Genomic DNA, 16,518 nt, shown 5'->3' with positions numbered 1-16,518 from the left:
AGTCAGTGACTATCCAACATTGCCCGGGATCGCAACTCTTTTCAAACTGTTAGGCTCCCAGTCTAGAGCTGCACCAAGGCAGAGTGAGTCGGTCTTGGTGTTCTCATATCATAATACACATTAGCTTCCTCTGGCCTGTGTACCGAGTCGCGAGGATGGGTGGCTGAGGTCGGATGCGACCCACCGCCCTACGTCGGTGTATGTTTCGTCGTGGAGGGCCTGTCGATACGGAAACCACTGAACGTACCGTGCAGTATGCCTTAAAGCTTCACGTTCGACTTACCACCTCCGCGACTTGCAGGTTAGAAGGTTGTAAAGTTATTGCAGTGTCCAATTGGCGCCGTCCGTCCTCCGACGCGCGCGCCTCTTCCCTCCGACACCAAGTCAGAATCGGGACCGTCACACAAGCTGCCGCTGCCTTGCCCCCACATACAAGGGCAGTGTTGTGAGTATCAAAACTCTGGTCAATGCAGATTTGCTGAGCAATTGATCAAAGACCAGTCTTTTCGCGCTGATAGTGGAACTGCGCGGGACTGCAGTAAAATATAAGGTATCTGCACGTGGGTGAAACATACCGTATGCGGACGATCCTCTGTGATATCTTACTGAGACGGATTCTTTTGTGCTGCCATACAGGGACGCGCGTTTGTCTTGCTATAACAGTGTTGAATATCAAGAAGCCACGAGGCGGTGTCCACTGTCCGGAATATATACGCGCCTCGACTCGGGCGGACACCCTTGCCCACCGTCCTTGCGACTACCACACCATCTGCAGGTAAACGCACACACCGCGACAAATGAACAGAGGCGGCGACCGAGGACGAGGCTACGACAGAGGAGGACGCGGCCGTGGAGGCGGCGGCAGCAGCGGCCGTGGAAGCCCTGCACCAGGTGAGCGTGGCCGGGGAGGACCGCCGGGCGACCGGGGAGGTGGCCGCGGCGGGTACCAGGATCGGGGAGGCTTCCGGGGAGGCGATCGTGGAGGATTCAGAGGAGGTGACCGCGGCGGGTTCAGAGGAGGAGATCGGGGTGGCTTTCGGGGTGGCGACCGAGGTGGAGGGGGCTTCCGAGGAGGGGACAGGGGCCGAGGAAGGGGCGGTCCTCCCAGGGAACCGGCAGGGTAAGTGGCCCCATGCTTTCTGCGCCAGCGGGCGGTACTCAAGTTGCCTCGTGTGTGCAGGGTCTTCCTGCCGGCGTGCCTGCGAACGTCGACGCGCGCCTGGTGGACAACTCTGAAGAATCCCTCGTGGCCTCATTGAAATCATTGACGCTTCGGGAGGACGACCTGCCTACGCGGCCTGGCTTCGGAACCGGTGGCGTGCAGATTAAGCTGCGCACGAACTTCTTCCCCGTGCGCGTGCCGAAGGGGCCGCTGTACGAGTACGATGTGGCCATTACGCCAGCGACGGCCATCAAGCGCATCAAGCGCAGGATCTTCCAGCTCGCGGAGCAGACTCCTGGCTGGGCCAATGCCGGCATGGTCGGCCGGGTCGCGCACGACCACAGTTCGAAGCTGATATCCTCCTTCAAGCTCCCGCAGCCACTCGTGGTGAATGTCATCTACACGGACGAGGACGAGGACGAGGACAAGAAGAAGCCGAAAGAGTTCGCGCTGACAATCAAGTTCATCCAAGACATCGAGACCCAAAGTCTCGTAAAGTGCGTATCCTCTTTGTCGACTCGCTGGTTAGACGAGGGAGTGCCACAGTCTCGAGGTGCTGCTGTACTTGAAGTACCCTCCAGTACATCTGGCGCCTCCAGATCTGGCTTGTCTCTCGCTCCCATTTCCTTCCTCGTATTGTCGCTCTCGGGCGGATGCATGCTGACTTTGATGTGCAAGTTACCTCGAGGGACAGAAGCAGTACCGCGGCTACGACGTCCTCCCTGTCATCGCCGCGCTCAACCTCATACTTGCCGCGCACCCGAATCGCGTGGGCGGCGGTGGCGTCATGGTGGGCAAGAACAAGTTCTTCCATCCGTCACCGGCGCACCCGCCCACGTCGCTCGGCGGCGGGCTCGAGGCGTGGCGCGGCTTCTACTCGTCCGTGCGCCCGGCGTACAAGCAGCTGATGGTCAACGTCAACGTGTGCACGACCGCGTTCTACACGCCCGGCAATCTCGCAGACAAGATGCAGGAGTTCTTCAACGCGAGCTTCGGCGCGCGGTACGCGGCGTTCGTCAAGGGCGTCCGCGTGAAGACGACGCATCTCGGCTACACGAAGACGGTCAAGACGGCGGCGAAGGTCAACGCCCGCCAGCACAAATTCAACGCCGACGACTACGGTGAAGTGTCCGTGGAGCAATATTTCCAGCGCAGTGAGTAATTCCTGCTACGCGCCTGCCCCCGCTCACCCCTTCGTACAGAGTACAACATCAAGCTGCGGTACCCCGAGCTGCCGCTCATCGACGTCGGCGGAAAGAAGCAGAACCTGCTGCCCGCGGAGGTCTGCACCATCCTCGAGCGGCAGCCGTTCCGCGGCAAGCTGCTCGACGACCACGTCGCCGCGATGATCACCGTCGCCCTGCAGCCGCCGAACGTCAACGCGCGCGCGATCACCGAGCGCGGGCTGGACGAGCTGGGCTTCCGCCAGGGCCCGAACCCGCTCGCGGAGTTTGGCGTGAGCATCGGCACGGAGATGGCCGTCGTCCCCGGGCGCATCCTGCAGCCGCCGATGCTGCAGTACGGCCAAGGCGCGCCGCGCGTGGACGACCGCGCGAGCTGGAACCTGCGCGACGTCAAGTTCGCCGTGGGCGGGCGCCTCGAGAAGTGGGCGGTCCTCGTCATCCAGGACGGGAACCAGCGCGACGAGTTCGCGAACGAGCACGACCCGGAGCTGCGGAGCGTCGTCCAGGGGTTCATGGCGATGTGCCGCAAGTCGGGCATGCAGGTCGGGAGGGACGAGCCCGCCTATGCGGCGGTCCCGCTGCCACGCAAGGACCCCGCCGACCCGATCAGGAAGAAGGCGATTGGGGCGATCCGCACGAGGCTCATGTCCATCAGCCCGAAGCCGAGCATGGTCCTCGTCATCCTCTCCAACGGCGACAAGCACGTGTACTCCGGTATCAAGCATCTGTGCGACGTGTACCTGGACGTGCCGACGGTGTGGTGCACTCCGCGAAGATCCGGAAGGAGAAGGGGCAGGTTCAGTACTATGCGAACGTCGCGTTGAAGGTGAACATGAAGATGGGCGGCGTGAACCATTCCCTGGACCAGAGGAACATGACGTGGCTATGCAGAGCCCTACCATGCTTGTGGGCATGGACGTGACGCACCCCGGCTTCGGAACAGTCAAAGGGACGCCGTCGATCGCTGCCGTGGTCGGGAGTGTGGACAAGCAATATGGCCAGTTCCCTGCTACATTGCGGATACAAGAATCCAAGAAGGAGGTGGGTCTGCATCGCCGAGGCCTCCCCTTTTCTGTTAACTTTGTTGCAGATGATCACCGACCTTGCCGCTATGATGGAGGAACGTCTGAATGCGTTCAAGGCCAAGAACAGGATTCTGCCCGAGCGCATCCTCGTGTATCGCGACGGAGTCTCGGAGGTTCGTAGAGGCGCTCTCATGCTGACCAGACGCTGATTCCTGATTGCAGGGTCAATTCGCCATCGTCGTTGCTGAGGAGATGCCGGAGATCAAGAAATCGTTCCAGAAGTTCAGCACGCCGCAGAAGGCATACTCGCCCAAGCTCACCATCGTCATCTGCGGCAAGCGTCATCACACTCGGTTCTACCCCACCGAGGCGCAGCACGCCGATCAGCTGGGCAACCCGAAGGCGGGCACGGTCGTCGACCGTGGTGTCACCGCCGTGTACGACTTTGACTTCTTCCTGCAGGCGCACGGAGGTACGATCCCCTCCCCTCTGACGATGTGAACGGTGCTGATCGCTTCTGCTGCAGGACTGCAAGGCACGACGCGTCCGACGCATTACTACGTCGTGCACGATGAGATTGGCTTCTCGGCCGATGCGCTGCAACGCCTGACCAACGATGTCAGCTACATGTTCGCGCGTGCCACGAAGGCGGTCAGCCTCGTCTCGCCTGCCTACTACGCCGACTTGGCCTGCGAGCGTGGCCGCTGCTACCTGCACGCACTGCTCCAAGGCCACTCTGACAGCGGGACGACGGCGACAAGTACTTCGGGGGATGACGAGGTGTATCGCGAAGCCGAGAAGATGTGGCATGGCGGCGTGAAGGGTAAGTTGAAGGACACGATGTTCTATATTTGATCAAGTGCAGAGAAGTTGTAAAACCACGGTAAAGGTGTAGCCGTAGACAGTTGCGTCGTTGTACTGTATGTATTGTCGTGTGTTGTATGTATGCCAGGGTTGTATTGACATGCCTCTGAACGAGTGAAATTCACATTGAGTTCATATGATAATTGTCGATATGCTTTGCTCGGGTCGCCATTGAGATATTGACGAGGGACGCAATCTGGTTGAGCGATTGATTATGCACACATTCATTCCTCTGGCGTGGGGTGCAATGCAGCGAAAAGAATCCGATAATCCAAGCGACGCAAAAAGACTAAGGCTACAACAAGATACTATTAGGTCATGATAGATCTAACCCTTCCACTCTCCAAACTTTCATTGCTCCTGAACGATCCCCGCTCACAATACCTCCACGGAAAGGAGAGTCAATGCAAGCAAGAGCCGTGACAGTATCCTGATGCCCTCGGAGAAGACTGTGTTGATTGTGGCTGATCAACGAGAGTCGCTGCGGAGGACGATTGATGCTATGACTTGTCGACGGAGATGTCCACGTCTCAACTACGCGGGAAGGCGCAGAGCTGGAGGCCGAAGGCAGTACACTGGAACAAACCCACGTTAGATGAGTCAATGATGAGATGCCTGACGACTCACCTGTAGCTTGGTTTATCGTTGTCCGCATCCATATCAGTAAGCACCGCAGAACGTTCTACTCGGGCGAGATCCCAGTAGCGTATTCTGCGGTCCTCTGAGCCACTCAACATATACCCTCTCCCACCCGAGCGGCTTGCACGGCCATCCTGGTCCGCCATTGTTGAACGAACTGCGGCATGCCCGCCAAATTCAGTTCCCACTACAACTGTGCAAATATCCGGAGACACGGCGTCTGGGGAGTCGGACAGACCCGGTGCCCTCTGGGACCCTCGGTGTGCGAAAGACTCCAGTATGCCTCCATTCTCCTGGCGAGTACGCACCAGGGCAGCTATCGCTGCTGCTGGGCTTGCTTCAGCGTCTTCTCCAACGGCGTCATAAGGTTCTCGCAGTTCATCTGCCGCATTTGTGACTGTCCTGGTGACGAACACTTCCACTAGCGCAGACTTCTCGATGTCCCAGACCTCCAGGATGACATGAGACCCTGAAGAATCTCGCGCCTCTAATGTCACCATGACCCATTTTCCCTTGCCTTTCACCGGGTGAATGACACATTGGTACACTTTCGCTTGCCTGCCCTTCAGTGCAGCGCCCACCTTCCAACTCTTGATGAGGATGCCAAACCTGATGTCCCAAAGCGAGAGAACTCCAGTGGACGTGCCGCAGACTACCCAAGCATGCCTGCGATCCAGACACAGGCAAGTGATCGGGCCGTGATGTCGCGGATTCTCCATCTTCTGCAGCTGTCTCATGGTGCGGAGATCAAGTATAGAGATCGTACAATGCGTTGTCGCATAAATCAAGCTCGAAGACGTGTCTGTGAATGAAACATAAGACAGCTGCTAAGATCTAAGGACTGGATCGATACCACACACCTGTCATGAAGTGCGCCATGCAAGTGATATGGTCTCCGGGTTGGTCGAGCCTATGCTCGCGGATGAGCTGCAGTTTGTGGTACTTCGGCAAACTGCCACTCTGCGTGACGTGGACTCGTACAATATGTAAACTCCCATCATCGGCAGCGCTCGCAAAGCAGTGAAGCCCCTCGAGAATACATATGCACTTCACTTTTGCGTGGTGCTGTGCGTATGTCTGCCGGGGTTTGCTGGTGACATTCCTCTCCAAGCGCGCAGTATCCCATATTTTCAGTGTCTTGTCGTCCGACGCAGAGACAAAGAACATATGGTCCGGAGAGACGGCTATGCCGGTGACGGCATCGTTGTGAGAGCTCAAATGCGCGACGAGCGTCGTTTCCGGTCGACGAGGAGCCCCCTCTCTAGACATGAAGCTGTGCCTCGCTGCGTTACGGCGCCTCACTGCGCCTTCATGGACATGAGGCCCGAAGTCATTCTGAAGCTCTCGCGTGTTGTCCATATAGATATGCTCGAGCAGGTTACTCAGACCGTACTCCTGGCCATCTACAGATAATTCCAATCAGCATACGGACAAGAGATTGCCGAGGTGACTCACCATAAGTCGATATTGGTGTCAGCGATGGAGGTCGGAGCTTATCCTGAGGCCGTATCGTCAGGGCTGATGATAGAGGCGATGTCCTTCCAGATCGCTCCGGCGATGCATCCGACCGGGCATACGCATGCGCGTCCAGTAAACCAGTGGCATTGGCTCGAGACGATCCTATCGCAGGCGCTGCCTTTTGACCGTCAATGCTACCGATGCGCATGGGCCGTGATGCAGAGGGGTTGGTGATGGAAATGATGGATTCAGTCGGACTGCCTGGTCGTGCGGGAGAACGTGGCACGTCACCAGACGCGGAGGAAGGCAGGATAGCATGGTCAAGCGAAGGCATGGTCGGACTACGTGCCTCACGAGGGCTTGTCGCGTTGACAGAGGTAGCTGATCCATTGATGATAGCGAGTCGTCGTCGTAGGTCTTCGAAGGGTGCTCCTGCTGCTGTGGCCGTATAATCCATGCTGAAAGTCCGACCAGACCGTGGTGTCCCAAGGACGGGCGACCTCGCATGTAGGTCCGAGTACGAGCCGTGCTTCGAGACCGAGCGCGGTCCCCTCAGGAACACGGTCTGAGGAACGACTCCCAATTTCTGCAGTTCAATACCAACGATCGTCTTGAGTTGCTCGGCATCGCCCTCGTCGCTTACGCGTGAAGCATAGCTAGTGGCGATCAGACTCATCCGACGCAAATGGTGGCCTGTAGGACGTACCTCGCTATGTTGCGCGCAAGTTTGAGTACATAGTCACGCATTGATAGCAACTTTGTTTCTTCGCCAGGTGGCATACCCATATGCTGCAACTTAGAGATTTGCGCCTCATCTCTTTCAGATGTCAAGGAAGACATCAACACCTGGCGATGCGAGTAATGAGGAACACCCACTCTTCAGTCTTGCCTCGGGTTCCAACAGTGCCCGAACCCCGCACAGTAGCGAGGCTGTCCCTAGGAGATTCGGACTTCGACCCGCGATGAGTCCGCCAAAATAATGACTTCTCCGGTTTCATGGCCCATTGAACCCCTGCGTCGAACACTTGGCGGGACAGCTGTGTCAAATCAGTTTCAGGACGGGCATTACGCCGGAGAACATACTGGTGGCTTCATAGCAAGAAGTAAGCTGCGCTCGTCGACGTCTCGTATGTCCGAGCGCAGAAGATGCTTCAGCGATGGGTACAAGATACACCAGACGTCGCTGGGGGCAGGTGTTTCGCGGCAGAAGCGATAAAAGCGGCCGCTCCTGTTAGCATGTTTTGTAAATCGTTGCAGTGTCAGCTTCAACAGATCAAGTCGACGGACCTTGTCGAATCCAACTGTTGGGATGATACAGAAAACCGAGAGTTGCGCTCATGAGCTCCCAGATGCGCATTTTCTGGAAGAGGCCCAGTTCACATAGACTGGTCGATGCCGCAAGAACCTTCGCGACAACAGCACCCTCCACATCTGTTCGATACGTGAGTCGCGTTTTGCGCGTGAAACCAAGACTACGGCGCTTACCTGACAGCGACTGGATCATCAATGGCAGGATATACTCCTCTAGGCTCCTTCCTTCTCCGCACGCGGCCACGTCGACAATGCAATCGAAGAACGCATATCTCAGTAACCAATCACGATCATTCAAGTACGTGATCATATGGCTGAGTAGCACGTCGTTGGTCTTCTGTCGCCCGAGGAATATGCAAAGAGAGGATATGTTGTGCAGCACCGCACGCTTCACGATGCTAGAAGGGTCAACGAGGAGCGCAGAGAGATGCTCCTGGATGCTGTTCTGGAGCTCTTGCATGCTTGCGTCATACGACACCTACTCCGTCCACACCATCAATCATTGTTTGAACTTGCCGATGGAAGATCATTGCGAACCTCGAAATGCGCCTCGTCGTATTCTTGCGTGTCAGGCGAGAGCTTATATGAGCCATGCGCCTTCAACGCCTGTCCCATCTCGAGGTACCGAACGGCCGTATCGGCGAGAGACACGATGCATTGTGCGTACATGCACCGCACGGACACCTCCGGATCACGGACTAGGTGAGCGACGGCTGGGATGATGTACTCGGGGAAGATCGCCGCGTTGGAGGGCGTGATGACGGTGACGAGCATGAGCTGTTTCGCGTCAGCTAGCGGTAAGTGCAGAGTAGGATGAAACGTACGATTTGCATGAGCGTACGCATCGCGGCTGCGCGAACGATGGCCGCATCGTCGTGCAGTAGGTCAACCACGTAGGGGACCTTCCTGTCTAGCTTCGCCTCGTCGGTGAGGTACGGTGAGAGCGCCAGAAGAATGTCCAAGCCTCGTAGCTTCGAACTAGGGAGAGTGCAGTTGCGGATGTTTCCCGAGACGAGCGCGAGGACAATGAGGGCTGGACCATCTATTCACGGTATCATGAGAGGCGGCTTGACCACGAAGAATCACGCTTACCTTCTGCGGCGGCGGTACGTCTAGCCGCAGACAACGGATTGCCGGCCTTGCTCTCCCGATTGGGAATGTACAACTCCACTGGTAGTATGTCCTACACGTACAAATCACATCGCTGCCGCCAATGCAACTCCTGTGAACTTACCTGGAACGGCTTGGACGAACTCATTGACGGCATGTAGTCAACCTTGACATCCATGACAGTCTCCTCCGCTGCGTCTACGGCCAAGAACGGCTCGACGCTCTCGAAGTCGCTCCATATTTTCTCCATGCGGCGGTCCGAGTCGCTGGGGAGGGGCTCGTTCGATACGTCTCCAGCCGAGGCGCCGGGGATCGCCTGCGACGTGACGGCCTGGGGACTCTTGACGGTGGCGCTTGCTGGGGTGGGCGGCACCGTAGGGGCCGCGTTCGCTACGAACGGAGACGGGCCGGAGAGTTCGTTAATGGAGGAGACGTAGTTGTGAAAGAAAGAGTAGAAGGACTCGGGAAACACAGTTCCACGGGACGTGTGGAGGAGCGTGTCGAATGACGGCCTGACGGCGGGGTCGATAGCTATCATCTGTTTGATGAGGTTCTACGGTCGTGTGTGAGTGCGGACATCTCGCGGTTACTGAGCGTAGGCTCGCACCTTCACCGGCTCATCTATCGTGCTTAACTGGGACTCCACGCTCAATTCTCCCTCGCGATATTTGAACAGCTGGCTGAGCGTGAAGAGCGGCGAGCCTTCAAGGAAGAGTTCCGCGATAACGCATCCGGCGCTGAAGCAATCCATCGCCTCCGTGACTCTGCCATCCCTCCTGCCCTCGCCGTCCTCCATCGCCAGCCTGCTCTTCTTTGCGCTAATCTCCGGGTTCTCTGTCGCAGTGTAGAATCGTTCGGGGGCGACATAGCATGTTCTCCGGCCACTGGTGTCGAAGAAGAACGAGAAATCAGACGGGTCGTCCAAGGGTAAGTAAGTCGGCTTGTATGACGCGAAGTCGGTGAGATACACCCAGTTCCAAGAGGTCACGAGTATATTCTCAGACTTGATGTCGCCATGGGGGATCTTCCGGTTGCGCGCATCTCGGAGGGCGTGGAGTAGCTGAAACGCGATCCATTTCTTGTCGACCAGGCTGAGGAACGGGCGCGTGCTACAACAATGTCAGTGCATACACTTCGCCCACCCGCAACTCTGCGCACCTAATGCGATCGTAGAGGCTGCTCGCGATCCATTGCCGGATGATGTATCCAGCCTTGTCTGTCTCCACAAACGCCTGGTAGTTGTAGACATTGACAAGGTCGGCCAATGCTTCGCGCTCAACTGCAATGCATCAGTCAAACTCCAGCGCGAGCTCGTGTGACGCACCCTTCAGTCGCCGGTGGTACTTCCGCAGACTAAGTCCAGGATCCGGTTTCACGAAGATCTTGACTACCAGGTAGCCGTTCCTGTGTCGGCACTTTACTGTCTTGAGGAAGCGGGCAGAGCCCATACTGCGACAGACCATTCACTCACAATGTTCACACATTCATGCAAAGGGCACTACCTCCGCTCATACACCATGTCGCCTCCAAGCTCGGCCACAAATGAGTCCAGCGCGCCGGTTGTGCGCGTGAGGGACTGTACGTTGCCCATGTTGCTTGTTCGCTCGGGCCTTTCATACGCACAGGGGTACCGAGTTAACTCTGCTCTGTTTCTCAGTCCTTTGGAAGTTCACCGTTCCACGCGTTCCAGACTCAACGGCGGAGGGAGAGAGGAGCACGAGTGAGGACGAGGACAAGGTACAGGAGAAACGACTTTAACGAGTGGCTGAGGACATATCACGTGATTTCAATTGACCGAGACTTCATAGAGCAATTCAAACTTCGTGGCAGTGACCAGCAATATCTCAGTGTCTTTTCTAAGTCTCAACCTCTGACGGAAGCTCATATCTTTGGCATTCCATCGAACATACACCACTGGCAGTAGTGACCAACGTCCGACTGCAAAGGGTGGATAGCTAGTCGTCCCCCCAAGTCCTGCGGACTGAGTACTCAACCCTCAAGCTACGCAAATTCGGAGAGTTGAAGTGGTCTAAATAAGCATGAGTAAAGTCGTGTTCGGTGAGTTCCACGTCCGTTGGCAGTAGTCCTACGCGAAGCTCACCGCCACTGCCACAAAGTCGGCAACATTCCTTACACCATAGGAGAGGTGGGTCCTAGGAGGCCTTCACAACCGCTTCCTGCAACTCACCACCATGGAACTACAGGACCAACTCATTGACGTATTCAAAAAAGTTGGCCAAGTCGTCGGGTTCAGGTAGAATCAACTGGGTTCGTGACGATCTACGCATGCAAGCTCTCCGTGACGAGCAGTCCGCCCACACCTCGACTCGGCCTGAGGACCGTTTCTTGGTATGGCGGACTTCCTCTCATGGAGTAGTCTGTATGCCTGTAGTGTCGTACGCTCGCTTGAACAGCAACTCATCGCGTTATGTGCGCAGGTTGGTCTATGACAGAGATACAGGGAAACCAAGAGGCTATGGATTTTGCGAATTCTCGGGTACAGCATGATTTCCTGCATATCAATGTGTCGTTCTCATGTCTGACTTCAACTGGAACCTTATACACTCATATCCCGAATACTCAAACGTGCACGGCTCCCTCAAACGAACCACCGACCCGTGTGTCTAACTTGTGGCGTCGACGTCAAAATCGACTTATCCCTCTGTGTGCACCAATAACTGGCAACTCGCACCGACGCTACCGTCGTGTCATTTTCACCTCAACCTCGTCCCACTCTTGCCACCGCCCTGGGCGTGGCACGCGATCGTCCTTGTTCTATGCCTGCTCGTGAAATATCCGCGCATGCTTGACAACGTATACAATGAAATCTATCCCAACGCCTTTCCAATCACATCTCAACTGTGCAGACCACGAGACAGCCGAATCTGCTGTGCGCAATCTGAATGGGCATGATCTCGGCGGGCGGCCACTCCGTATCGACCTCGCAGACTCAGACCCTTTCCTCGAAGGCAAAACAACTGTGCGTGGTGAGCTGGTCGACGGCGGCGAGACTCGTGCCCAATGGCGGGAGCGCAACGACCGTGACCGCGGTGGCGCCAACCCGAGCGCGTTCCTTCAGAGTCTGCCTCAAGGCGTGCCAATCCCCCCGGGTCGACCTCCCTCGACACCATCAGCCAGATGCTCGCTACGGCAAACCCAGCACAGATATTGGAGGTGCTAGCGCAAATGAAGGTACGTGCTATTATCCCTCTCTTTCAGAACAAGTAACCTGATGGGGCGCTTCGTAGGCGTTCGTTATCACGCACCCAGAGCAGGCGCGGGCGCTCCTTGTGGCTCACCCGCAACTGGGCTACGCGCTGTTCCAGGCGCTGTTGCTGAACAACATCGTAGACCCTGCGATACTGCAGGTTAGTATCCATGTGCACCGTGTAGATCAGCTTCTGACCCACCCTCACAGCGCATGCTCCAAGCTACCAACGCCGCAACGCCCTCGCAACCCGCCAAGGCGCTTGCTCCCCCAGCGGCAGTCCCGCCACCGATGCACCAGTCCACGCCCCAGCACCAGCCCCAGCCCCAGCATCCTCCGCCGATGTCCGCGCCCTACTCGCAGGGTCCCCTCCAGCACCCACCGTTCCCACCGCACCTCCAATCGAACATCCCACAGACGCACACACCCGTGCATCACCCGACTCCGCCGGTCCCGCCGCCATCGATGTTCCCGCCTCCCAGCGCCCACCTCTCGCACACGCAGGCGCAGGCCCCGCCATACTACCGCCCGCCGCCCCCGCCGAGCATGCCCGTGCAGGTCGCCCCGGTCTCGCAACCACCACCCATTCAGCCTTCTGCCAACCCACCACCGGTTGCTCCTGCGCTCGACCCGGCTCAGAGGGTACGTCTTCGCTGCGACAATAGGGAATACTGTTTGGTAGATGTGATAACCTGACCTGATTGAATAGGACATGTTGATGCAAGTCTTGAATCTGACGCAGGACCAGATCAACTCGCTGCCGCCCGCGGAACGCGAACAGATTCAACAGCTAGTGCGTACTACTCTCATCGTCCATATCATGTTCAAAGTGAAACTTACCGTCCTACAGAGAAAGCAGTTCGGTATCGCCGTCTGAGCGACGCCACTAAAAGTACCCATCGAGTCAGCGTCGAGGTTTCATCGTACATGTTCTGTATCATAGCATTCTTCTTCTCTTTCTCTACCGTTAGTATGGACACAGCATCGTCTTCGTTCATAGCAGTAAACACGACGACTCTATCTGCGTTCCACCCTGCCTCATGCGAGCTTGTTCTCTAAGCTTCTGCTCGCTCTCAGCGCGACGAACTTTTGAATGATATCGTCTAGCGGGACCGTCTCGTCTCTGCCCTTGGTACCAACGTTGTCACGGTTGCGGACGTTCACAGAGCGCGTTTCGAGTTCAGCCTGCCCGACGACTGGAAAAGCACGGTCATCAGATCGATCGTGTTGTAACACGTTTGGGCAATCTCGCTCACCGAGGATGAAGTTGTATTGCGCGATTTCGCCGTTGCGGATCTTCTTGGGCAGGGTGTTATCGCCGTTGTCGACGTCAGCGAAGATGCCTAGGTCGTTCAGCTTCTGTGCGATCTCAGCCGCATAATCTTTCTGAGTGGAAGATGAGCAAAGACGTGGTGCAAACATTATCGTGCAAGCTCACGAATGGGTTGGCGACCGGGACCACCAACACTTGCCGCGGCGACAACCAGAACGGCCACTTCCCAGCAAAGTGTTCCGTGATGATAGCGATAAATCGTTCCAAACTTCCGAGGATCGCTCGGTGGATGATGACCGGCCGACTCGGAGGCTTGTCGCCCGTGGCGTCATCCGCGGAGCGGTACTTGAGGTTGAAACGCTCAGGGAGCTGGAAGTCGAGCTGGATCGTCGCGCACTGGAAGGACCGACGGAGCGCATCACGGATGGTGATGTCGATCTTGGGTCCGTAGAACGCGCCGTCTCCGGGGTTCAAATCCCACTTGCCAGGGTATTGCTTGTCGAGGGATCTCTTCAGTTGCTGCTCGGCAAATGATGATTAGGGCTGACGTGGAGAATAAGCAAGGTCAGAAGAACGCCACGTACCGCCTCAGCCTCGTTCCATGTTTCGATGGTGCCAAGGTAGTTATCGGGACGAGTAGATAGCTCAAGCTTGAAGTCGAAGCCAAACAAGCCGTAGATATGCTGAAGGAAGTCGAACAGCAGCGAGATCTCATCCTCAATCTGTTTACACATTCCAGTCAGCCACAGCACACAACGCAAACTAAGACTACACGAGACTTACCTGCGACGGCATGCAGAAAATATGCGTATCGTCTTGGACGAATCGCCGGACACGCGTCAGACCAGTGAGCGCGCCACTGGCCTCATTTCTGTGGAGGATACCAAACTCAGCCATACGGATCGGCAGCTCCTTGTAGCTCCGATCGCGGCTGTCGAAGATGAGACAGTGCCCGGGGCAGTTCATCGGCTTCAGCGCCCATTGCTCCTTTTCCACGGACAGCGTGAACATGTCGTCCTTGTAGTTCTGCCAGTGTCCGGACGTCTCCCATAGCTTAGAGTTGTACATGTTCGGCGAGATGACCTCTTGGTATCCTCGCTTGAAGTACTCCGACTGCATTGGTAAGTAAGCACAGAGAGTCTGTAGCTAGGGATGCAGCGACTTGCCCGCATGAGCTCTAAGAGTGTGTTGTAGATGCGCGTGCCGTGCGGGAGGAAGAAACAGCTTCCAGGGCTTAGGTCATTGAAGAAGAATAGCTCCTGCTCCTTGCCGATCTTCCGGTGGTCCCGCCGTGCCGCCTCAGCGAGGAATACCTTGTACTCGGACATCTGCTTCTTGTCGGGGAACGATATACCGTAGATGCGTTGCAGCGAGTCGTTGTTCGAGTCTCCGAGGAAATACGATGCCGAATTCTGTGTACGATGTCACCAATGGCCGAGCCTGCAGTCACCTGCGCGCCTACCTTGGTCACCATGAGCGCCTTGATCTTGCCAGTGTGTGGGATGTGCGGGCCCACGCAGAGATCGATCATCGGACCGCAGCGGTACACTGTCGTCTCCCCGCCGTCGGGAATCTTCGTCTCGATCAGGTACTTTTTGTACTTGTTATACTGCCCGGACCGTGAGCGCGCTGTACTTGGACGACTGAGGGAGATACACGCACCCCGAACATTTCCAGCAGCTTCTCTTTTGAAACCATAATCCGCTCGAACTTCTGCTTCTCCTTGACAGCCAAGTCCGTCAGCTTCTCCAGGGCAGGGTAATCCGAGTTTTGCACGACTCTGTAGCCGCTCTGTTAAGGACAGTTGTGCCATGCGAGTACTGGGACGCACCTCTCCTCCATCGCCATCTCGTAGAAGAAGCCGTCTTCTGTCGGGGGGCCAATGCACAGATGGCAGCCATAGTGACGTTCCGCGGCCTCGCCGAGGACGTGCGCAGACGAATGCCAGAAGACGCGCTTGCCTACGGGCCGTCGTTACTTGTGATCGCGCGAAGCCACCATGGTGGCGCTCACCTTCGGGGTGCTCGAAGTCAAGGAGTTCAAGAGTGCACGAGCCCTCGAGCGGCCGCTCCAGGTCCCACACGTCGCCGTTCACCTATCACAGTTCAGCACGAGCGACCCGAGGTGGACAAACGGTCGGAACCTTCGCAATCACGACGCGATCCGGGAGACCTTTGGAGATTTCCTTCGCGATGTCCAGTGGGCTCGTCTCCCAGCTCGTGCCCTTGCGTTTTGAGCCGTCGGGCATCGTGATCTCGACCTCTTGACGTGGTTGCGCTGTACCGAAGCATGAGACGAAGCCGTCCGACAAATCTTCAAGATGTGAACGCACATTTGACCCATTCATCGTACTGCGCCTTCAACTCATCGAACATCTTGATGCGATGGTCAAAGTACTCTGGCCGCGGGCTCAGCTGCGTAGGTTCGGTAAAGCATGCTCAGACAATACGTGAAGATGTCGTACCTCCAGTGATTGACCACTCGCTGCCACTGCTTTCTCCTTCTTCTCTTTAGGTTTCTTCCCTTCATTCTGGCCCAGATGAGGCCCTTCAAGCGCGGGCAGTTGCGCAGGCTGCGAAGATGACGCGACCGGCTGAGCCATAGTCGACTCTAGGCGAACTTTGGAGATCTGGCAAGTCGAGACTCGAAATGAAGGTAAAGTCCGAGGATGCAGGTGCTGGATCCGAGTCAGCACACGAAGCATACAAGCAATCTCTACAAATCGAGTCAGGCTTGATAGAAGAGTTGAGTATCGGTCGAGTACGTCTACTTTTGGCAATCTCGTAACGCCAACTAATCCAGATAGGAGAGTCGGTAAGAAACCCCGTTATTAATGCGGGCCTCTCAAATTGGAGTTCAGATCATTCTCATGACGATGCACACGCTGAGCGAGTCCGTCAGGGAGAGAATTACTCGCTGGAAACAAAGTAGAATATTGCAGACAGATACGCCTGAAAGTGCGTATGGAACGATGTCATTTCTTAATTTATTGTAATACTATTGGCACATAAGCATTTGTTAGTGAGTAATGTTGAAGTAATGGCACTTGATGTCATATTATTGCTAGCGCCCATAACCGCCCCGGCTTTGCAGAAACAACTGAAGTCGATCGAGTCGACGTCGATTGCCCTTCCCCAAGGTACTCCTTTTGAGAAACTACCTAAATGATCAGCACACAGTAACGTTACTGCTAGCGGATTGGTCGTCGGCGACAGAAGTCAAACGAAAATTAACCGTTTATCGACTCGGAGTCCCTTCTGTTGTTCGCCAGGGTGAGGTTTACA

The 16,518-nt window shown here is 56.4% G+C and overlaps 4 protein-coding genes across 4 annotated transcripts; 2 read left to right on the top strand and 2 right to left on the bottom strand.

Moving 5' to 3' along the window:
• The first annotated feature begins 1,065 nt into the window (after positions 1 to 1,065).
• B0H18DRAFT_1036509 (ribonuclease H-like domain-containing protein) lies at positions 1,066 to 4,400 on the top strand. Its single transcript, XM_048030363.1, has 9 exons — positions 1,066 to 1,120; positions 1,181 to 1,659; positions 1,841 to 2,316; positions 2,365 to 3,101; positions 3,122 to 3,193; positions 3,238 to 3,387; positions 3,437 to 3,544; positions 3,594 to 3,843; positions 3,898 to 4,400. Exons 2-9 carry the CDS (start codon positions 1,478 to 1,480, stop codon positions 4,224 to 4,226), a joined length of 2,304 nt encoding a protein of 767 aa, XP_047888002.1. The 5' UTR covers positions 1,066 to 1,120; positions 1,181 to 1,477; the 3' UTR covers positions 4,227 to 4,400.
• Positions 4,401 to 4,457: 57 nt separating this feature from the next.
• On the bottom strand, positions 4,458 to 10,468 carry B0H18DRAFT_1036508 (uncharacterized protein). The gene is made up of 16 exons (XM_048030362.1): positions 10,256 to 10,468; positions 10,078 to 10,202; positions 9,912 to 10,032; positions 9,361 to 9,862; positions 8,878 to 9,306; positions 8,736 to 8,826; positions 8,468 to 8,685; positions 8,181 to 8,420; positions 7,818 to 8,121; positions 7,616 to 7,763; positions 7,416 to 7,560; positions 7,179 to 7,369; positions 6,330 to 7,042; positions 5,735 to 6,277; positions 4,863 to 5,676; positions 4,458 to 4,810 (listed from the first exon to the last, which is right to left on the bottom strand). The coding sequence occupies exons 1-16, from the start codon at positions 10,342 to 10,344 to the stop codon at positions 4,552 to 4,554; spliced, it is 4,932 nt and encodes a 1,643-aa protein (XP_047888001.1). The 5' UTR covers positions 10,345 to 10,468; the 3' UTR covers positions 4,458 to 4,551.
• Positions 10,469 to 11,574: 1,106 nt separating this feature from the next.
• B0H18DRAFT_958583 (hinge domain of cleavage stimulation factor subunit 2-domain-containing protein) lies at positions 11,575 to 12,838 on the top strand (the record flags this gene model as incomplete). Its single annotated transcript, XM_048042706.1, has 6 exons — positions 11,575 to 11,740; positions 11,833 to 11,945; positions 12,002 to 12,121; positions 12,172 to 12,603; positions 12,671 to 12,754; positions 12,812 to 12,838. 6 exons carry the CDS (start codon positions 11,575 to 11,577, stop codon positions 12,836 to 12,838), a joined length of 942 nt encoding a protein of 313 aa, XP_047888000.1.
• A 161-nt stretch (positions 12,839 to 12,999) lies between these two features.
• B0H18DRAFT_1087203 (tars protein) lies at positions 13,000 to 15,836 on the bottom strand (the record flags this gene model as incomplete). Its single annotated transcript, XM_048032146.1, has 13 exons — positions 13,000 to 13,157; positions 13,218 to 13,347; positions 13,400 to 13,753; positions 13,819 to 13,956; positions 14,018 to 14,347; positions 14,401 to 14,646; positions 14,697 to 14,843; positions 14,897 to 15,014; positions 15,066 to 15,195; positions 15,248 to 15,329; positions 15,378 to 15,511; positions 15,567 to 15,648; positions 15,699 to 15,836. The coding sequence occupies 13 exons, from the start codon at positions 15,834 to 15,836 to the stop codon at positions 13,000 to 13,002; spliced, it is 2,187 nt and encodes a 728-aa protein (XP_047887999.1).
• Between the last annotated feature and the right edge of the window lie 682 nt (positions 15,837 to 16,518).

The sequence above is a fragment of the Fomitopsis serialis genome, assembly GCF_022376445.1.
Source record: "Fomitopsis serialis strain Sig1Antser10 chromosome Unknown B0H18scaffold_109, whole genome shotgun sequence".
Taxonomy (NCBI): Eukaryota; Fungi; Basidiomycota; class Agaricomycetes; order Polyporales; family Fomitopsidaceae; genus Fomitopsis; species Fomitopsis serialis.
Note: the sequence above shows the minus strand (reverse complement) of the source record. Positions and strands in the feature narration are given on the sequence as shown.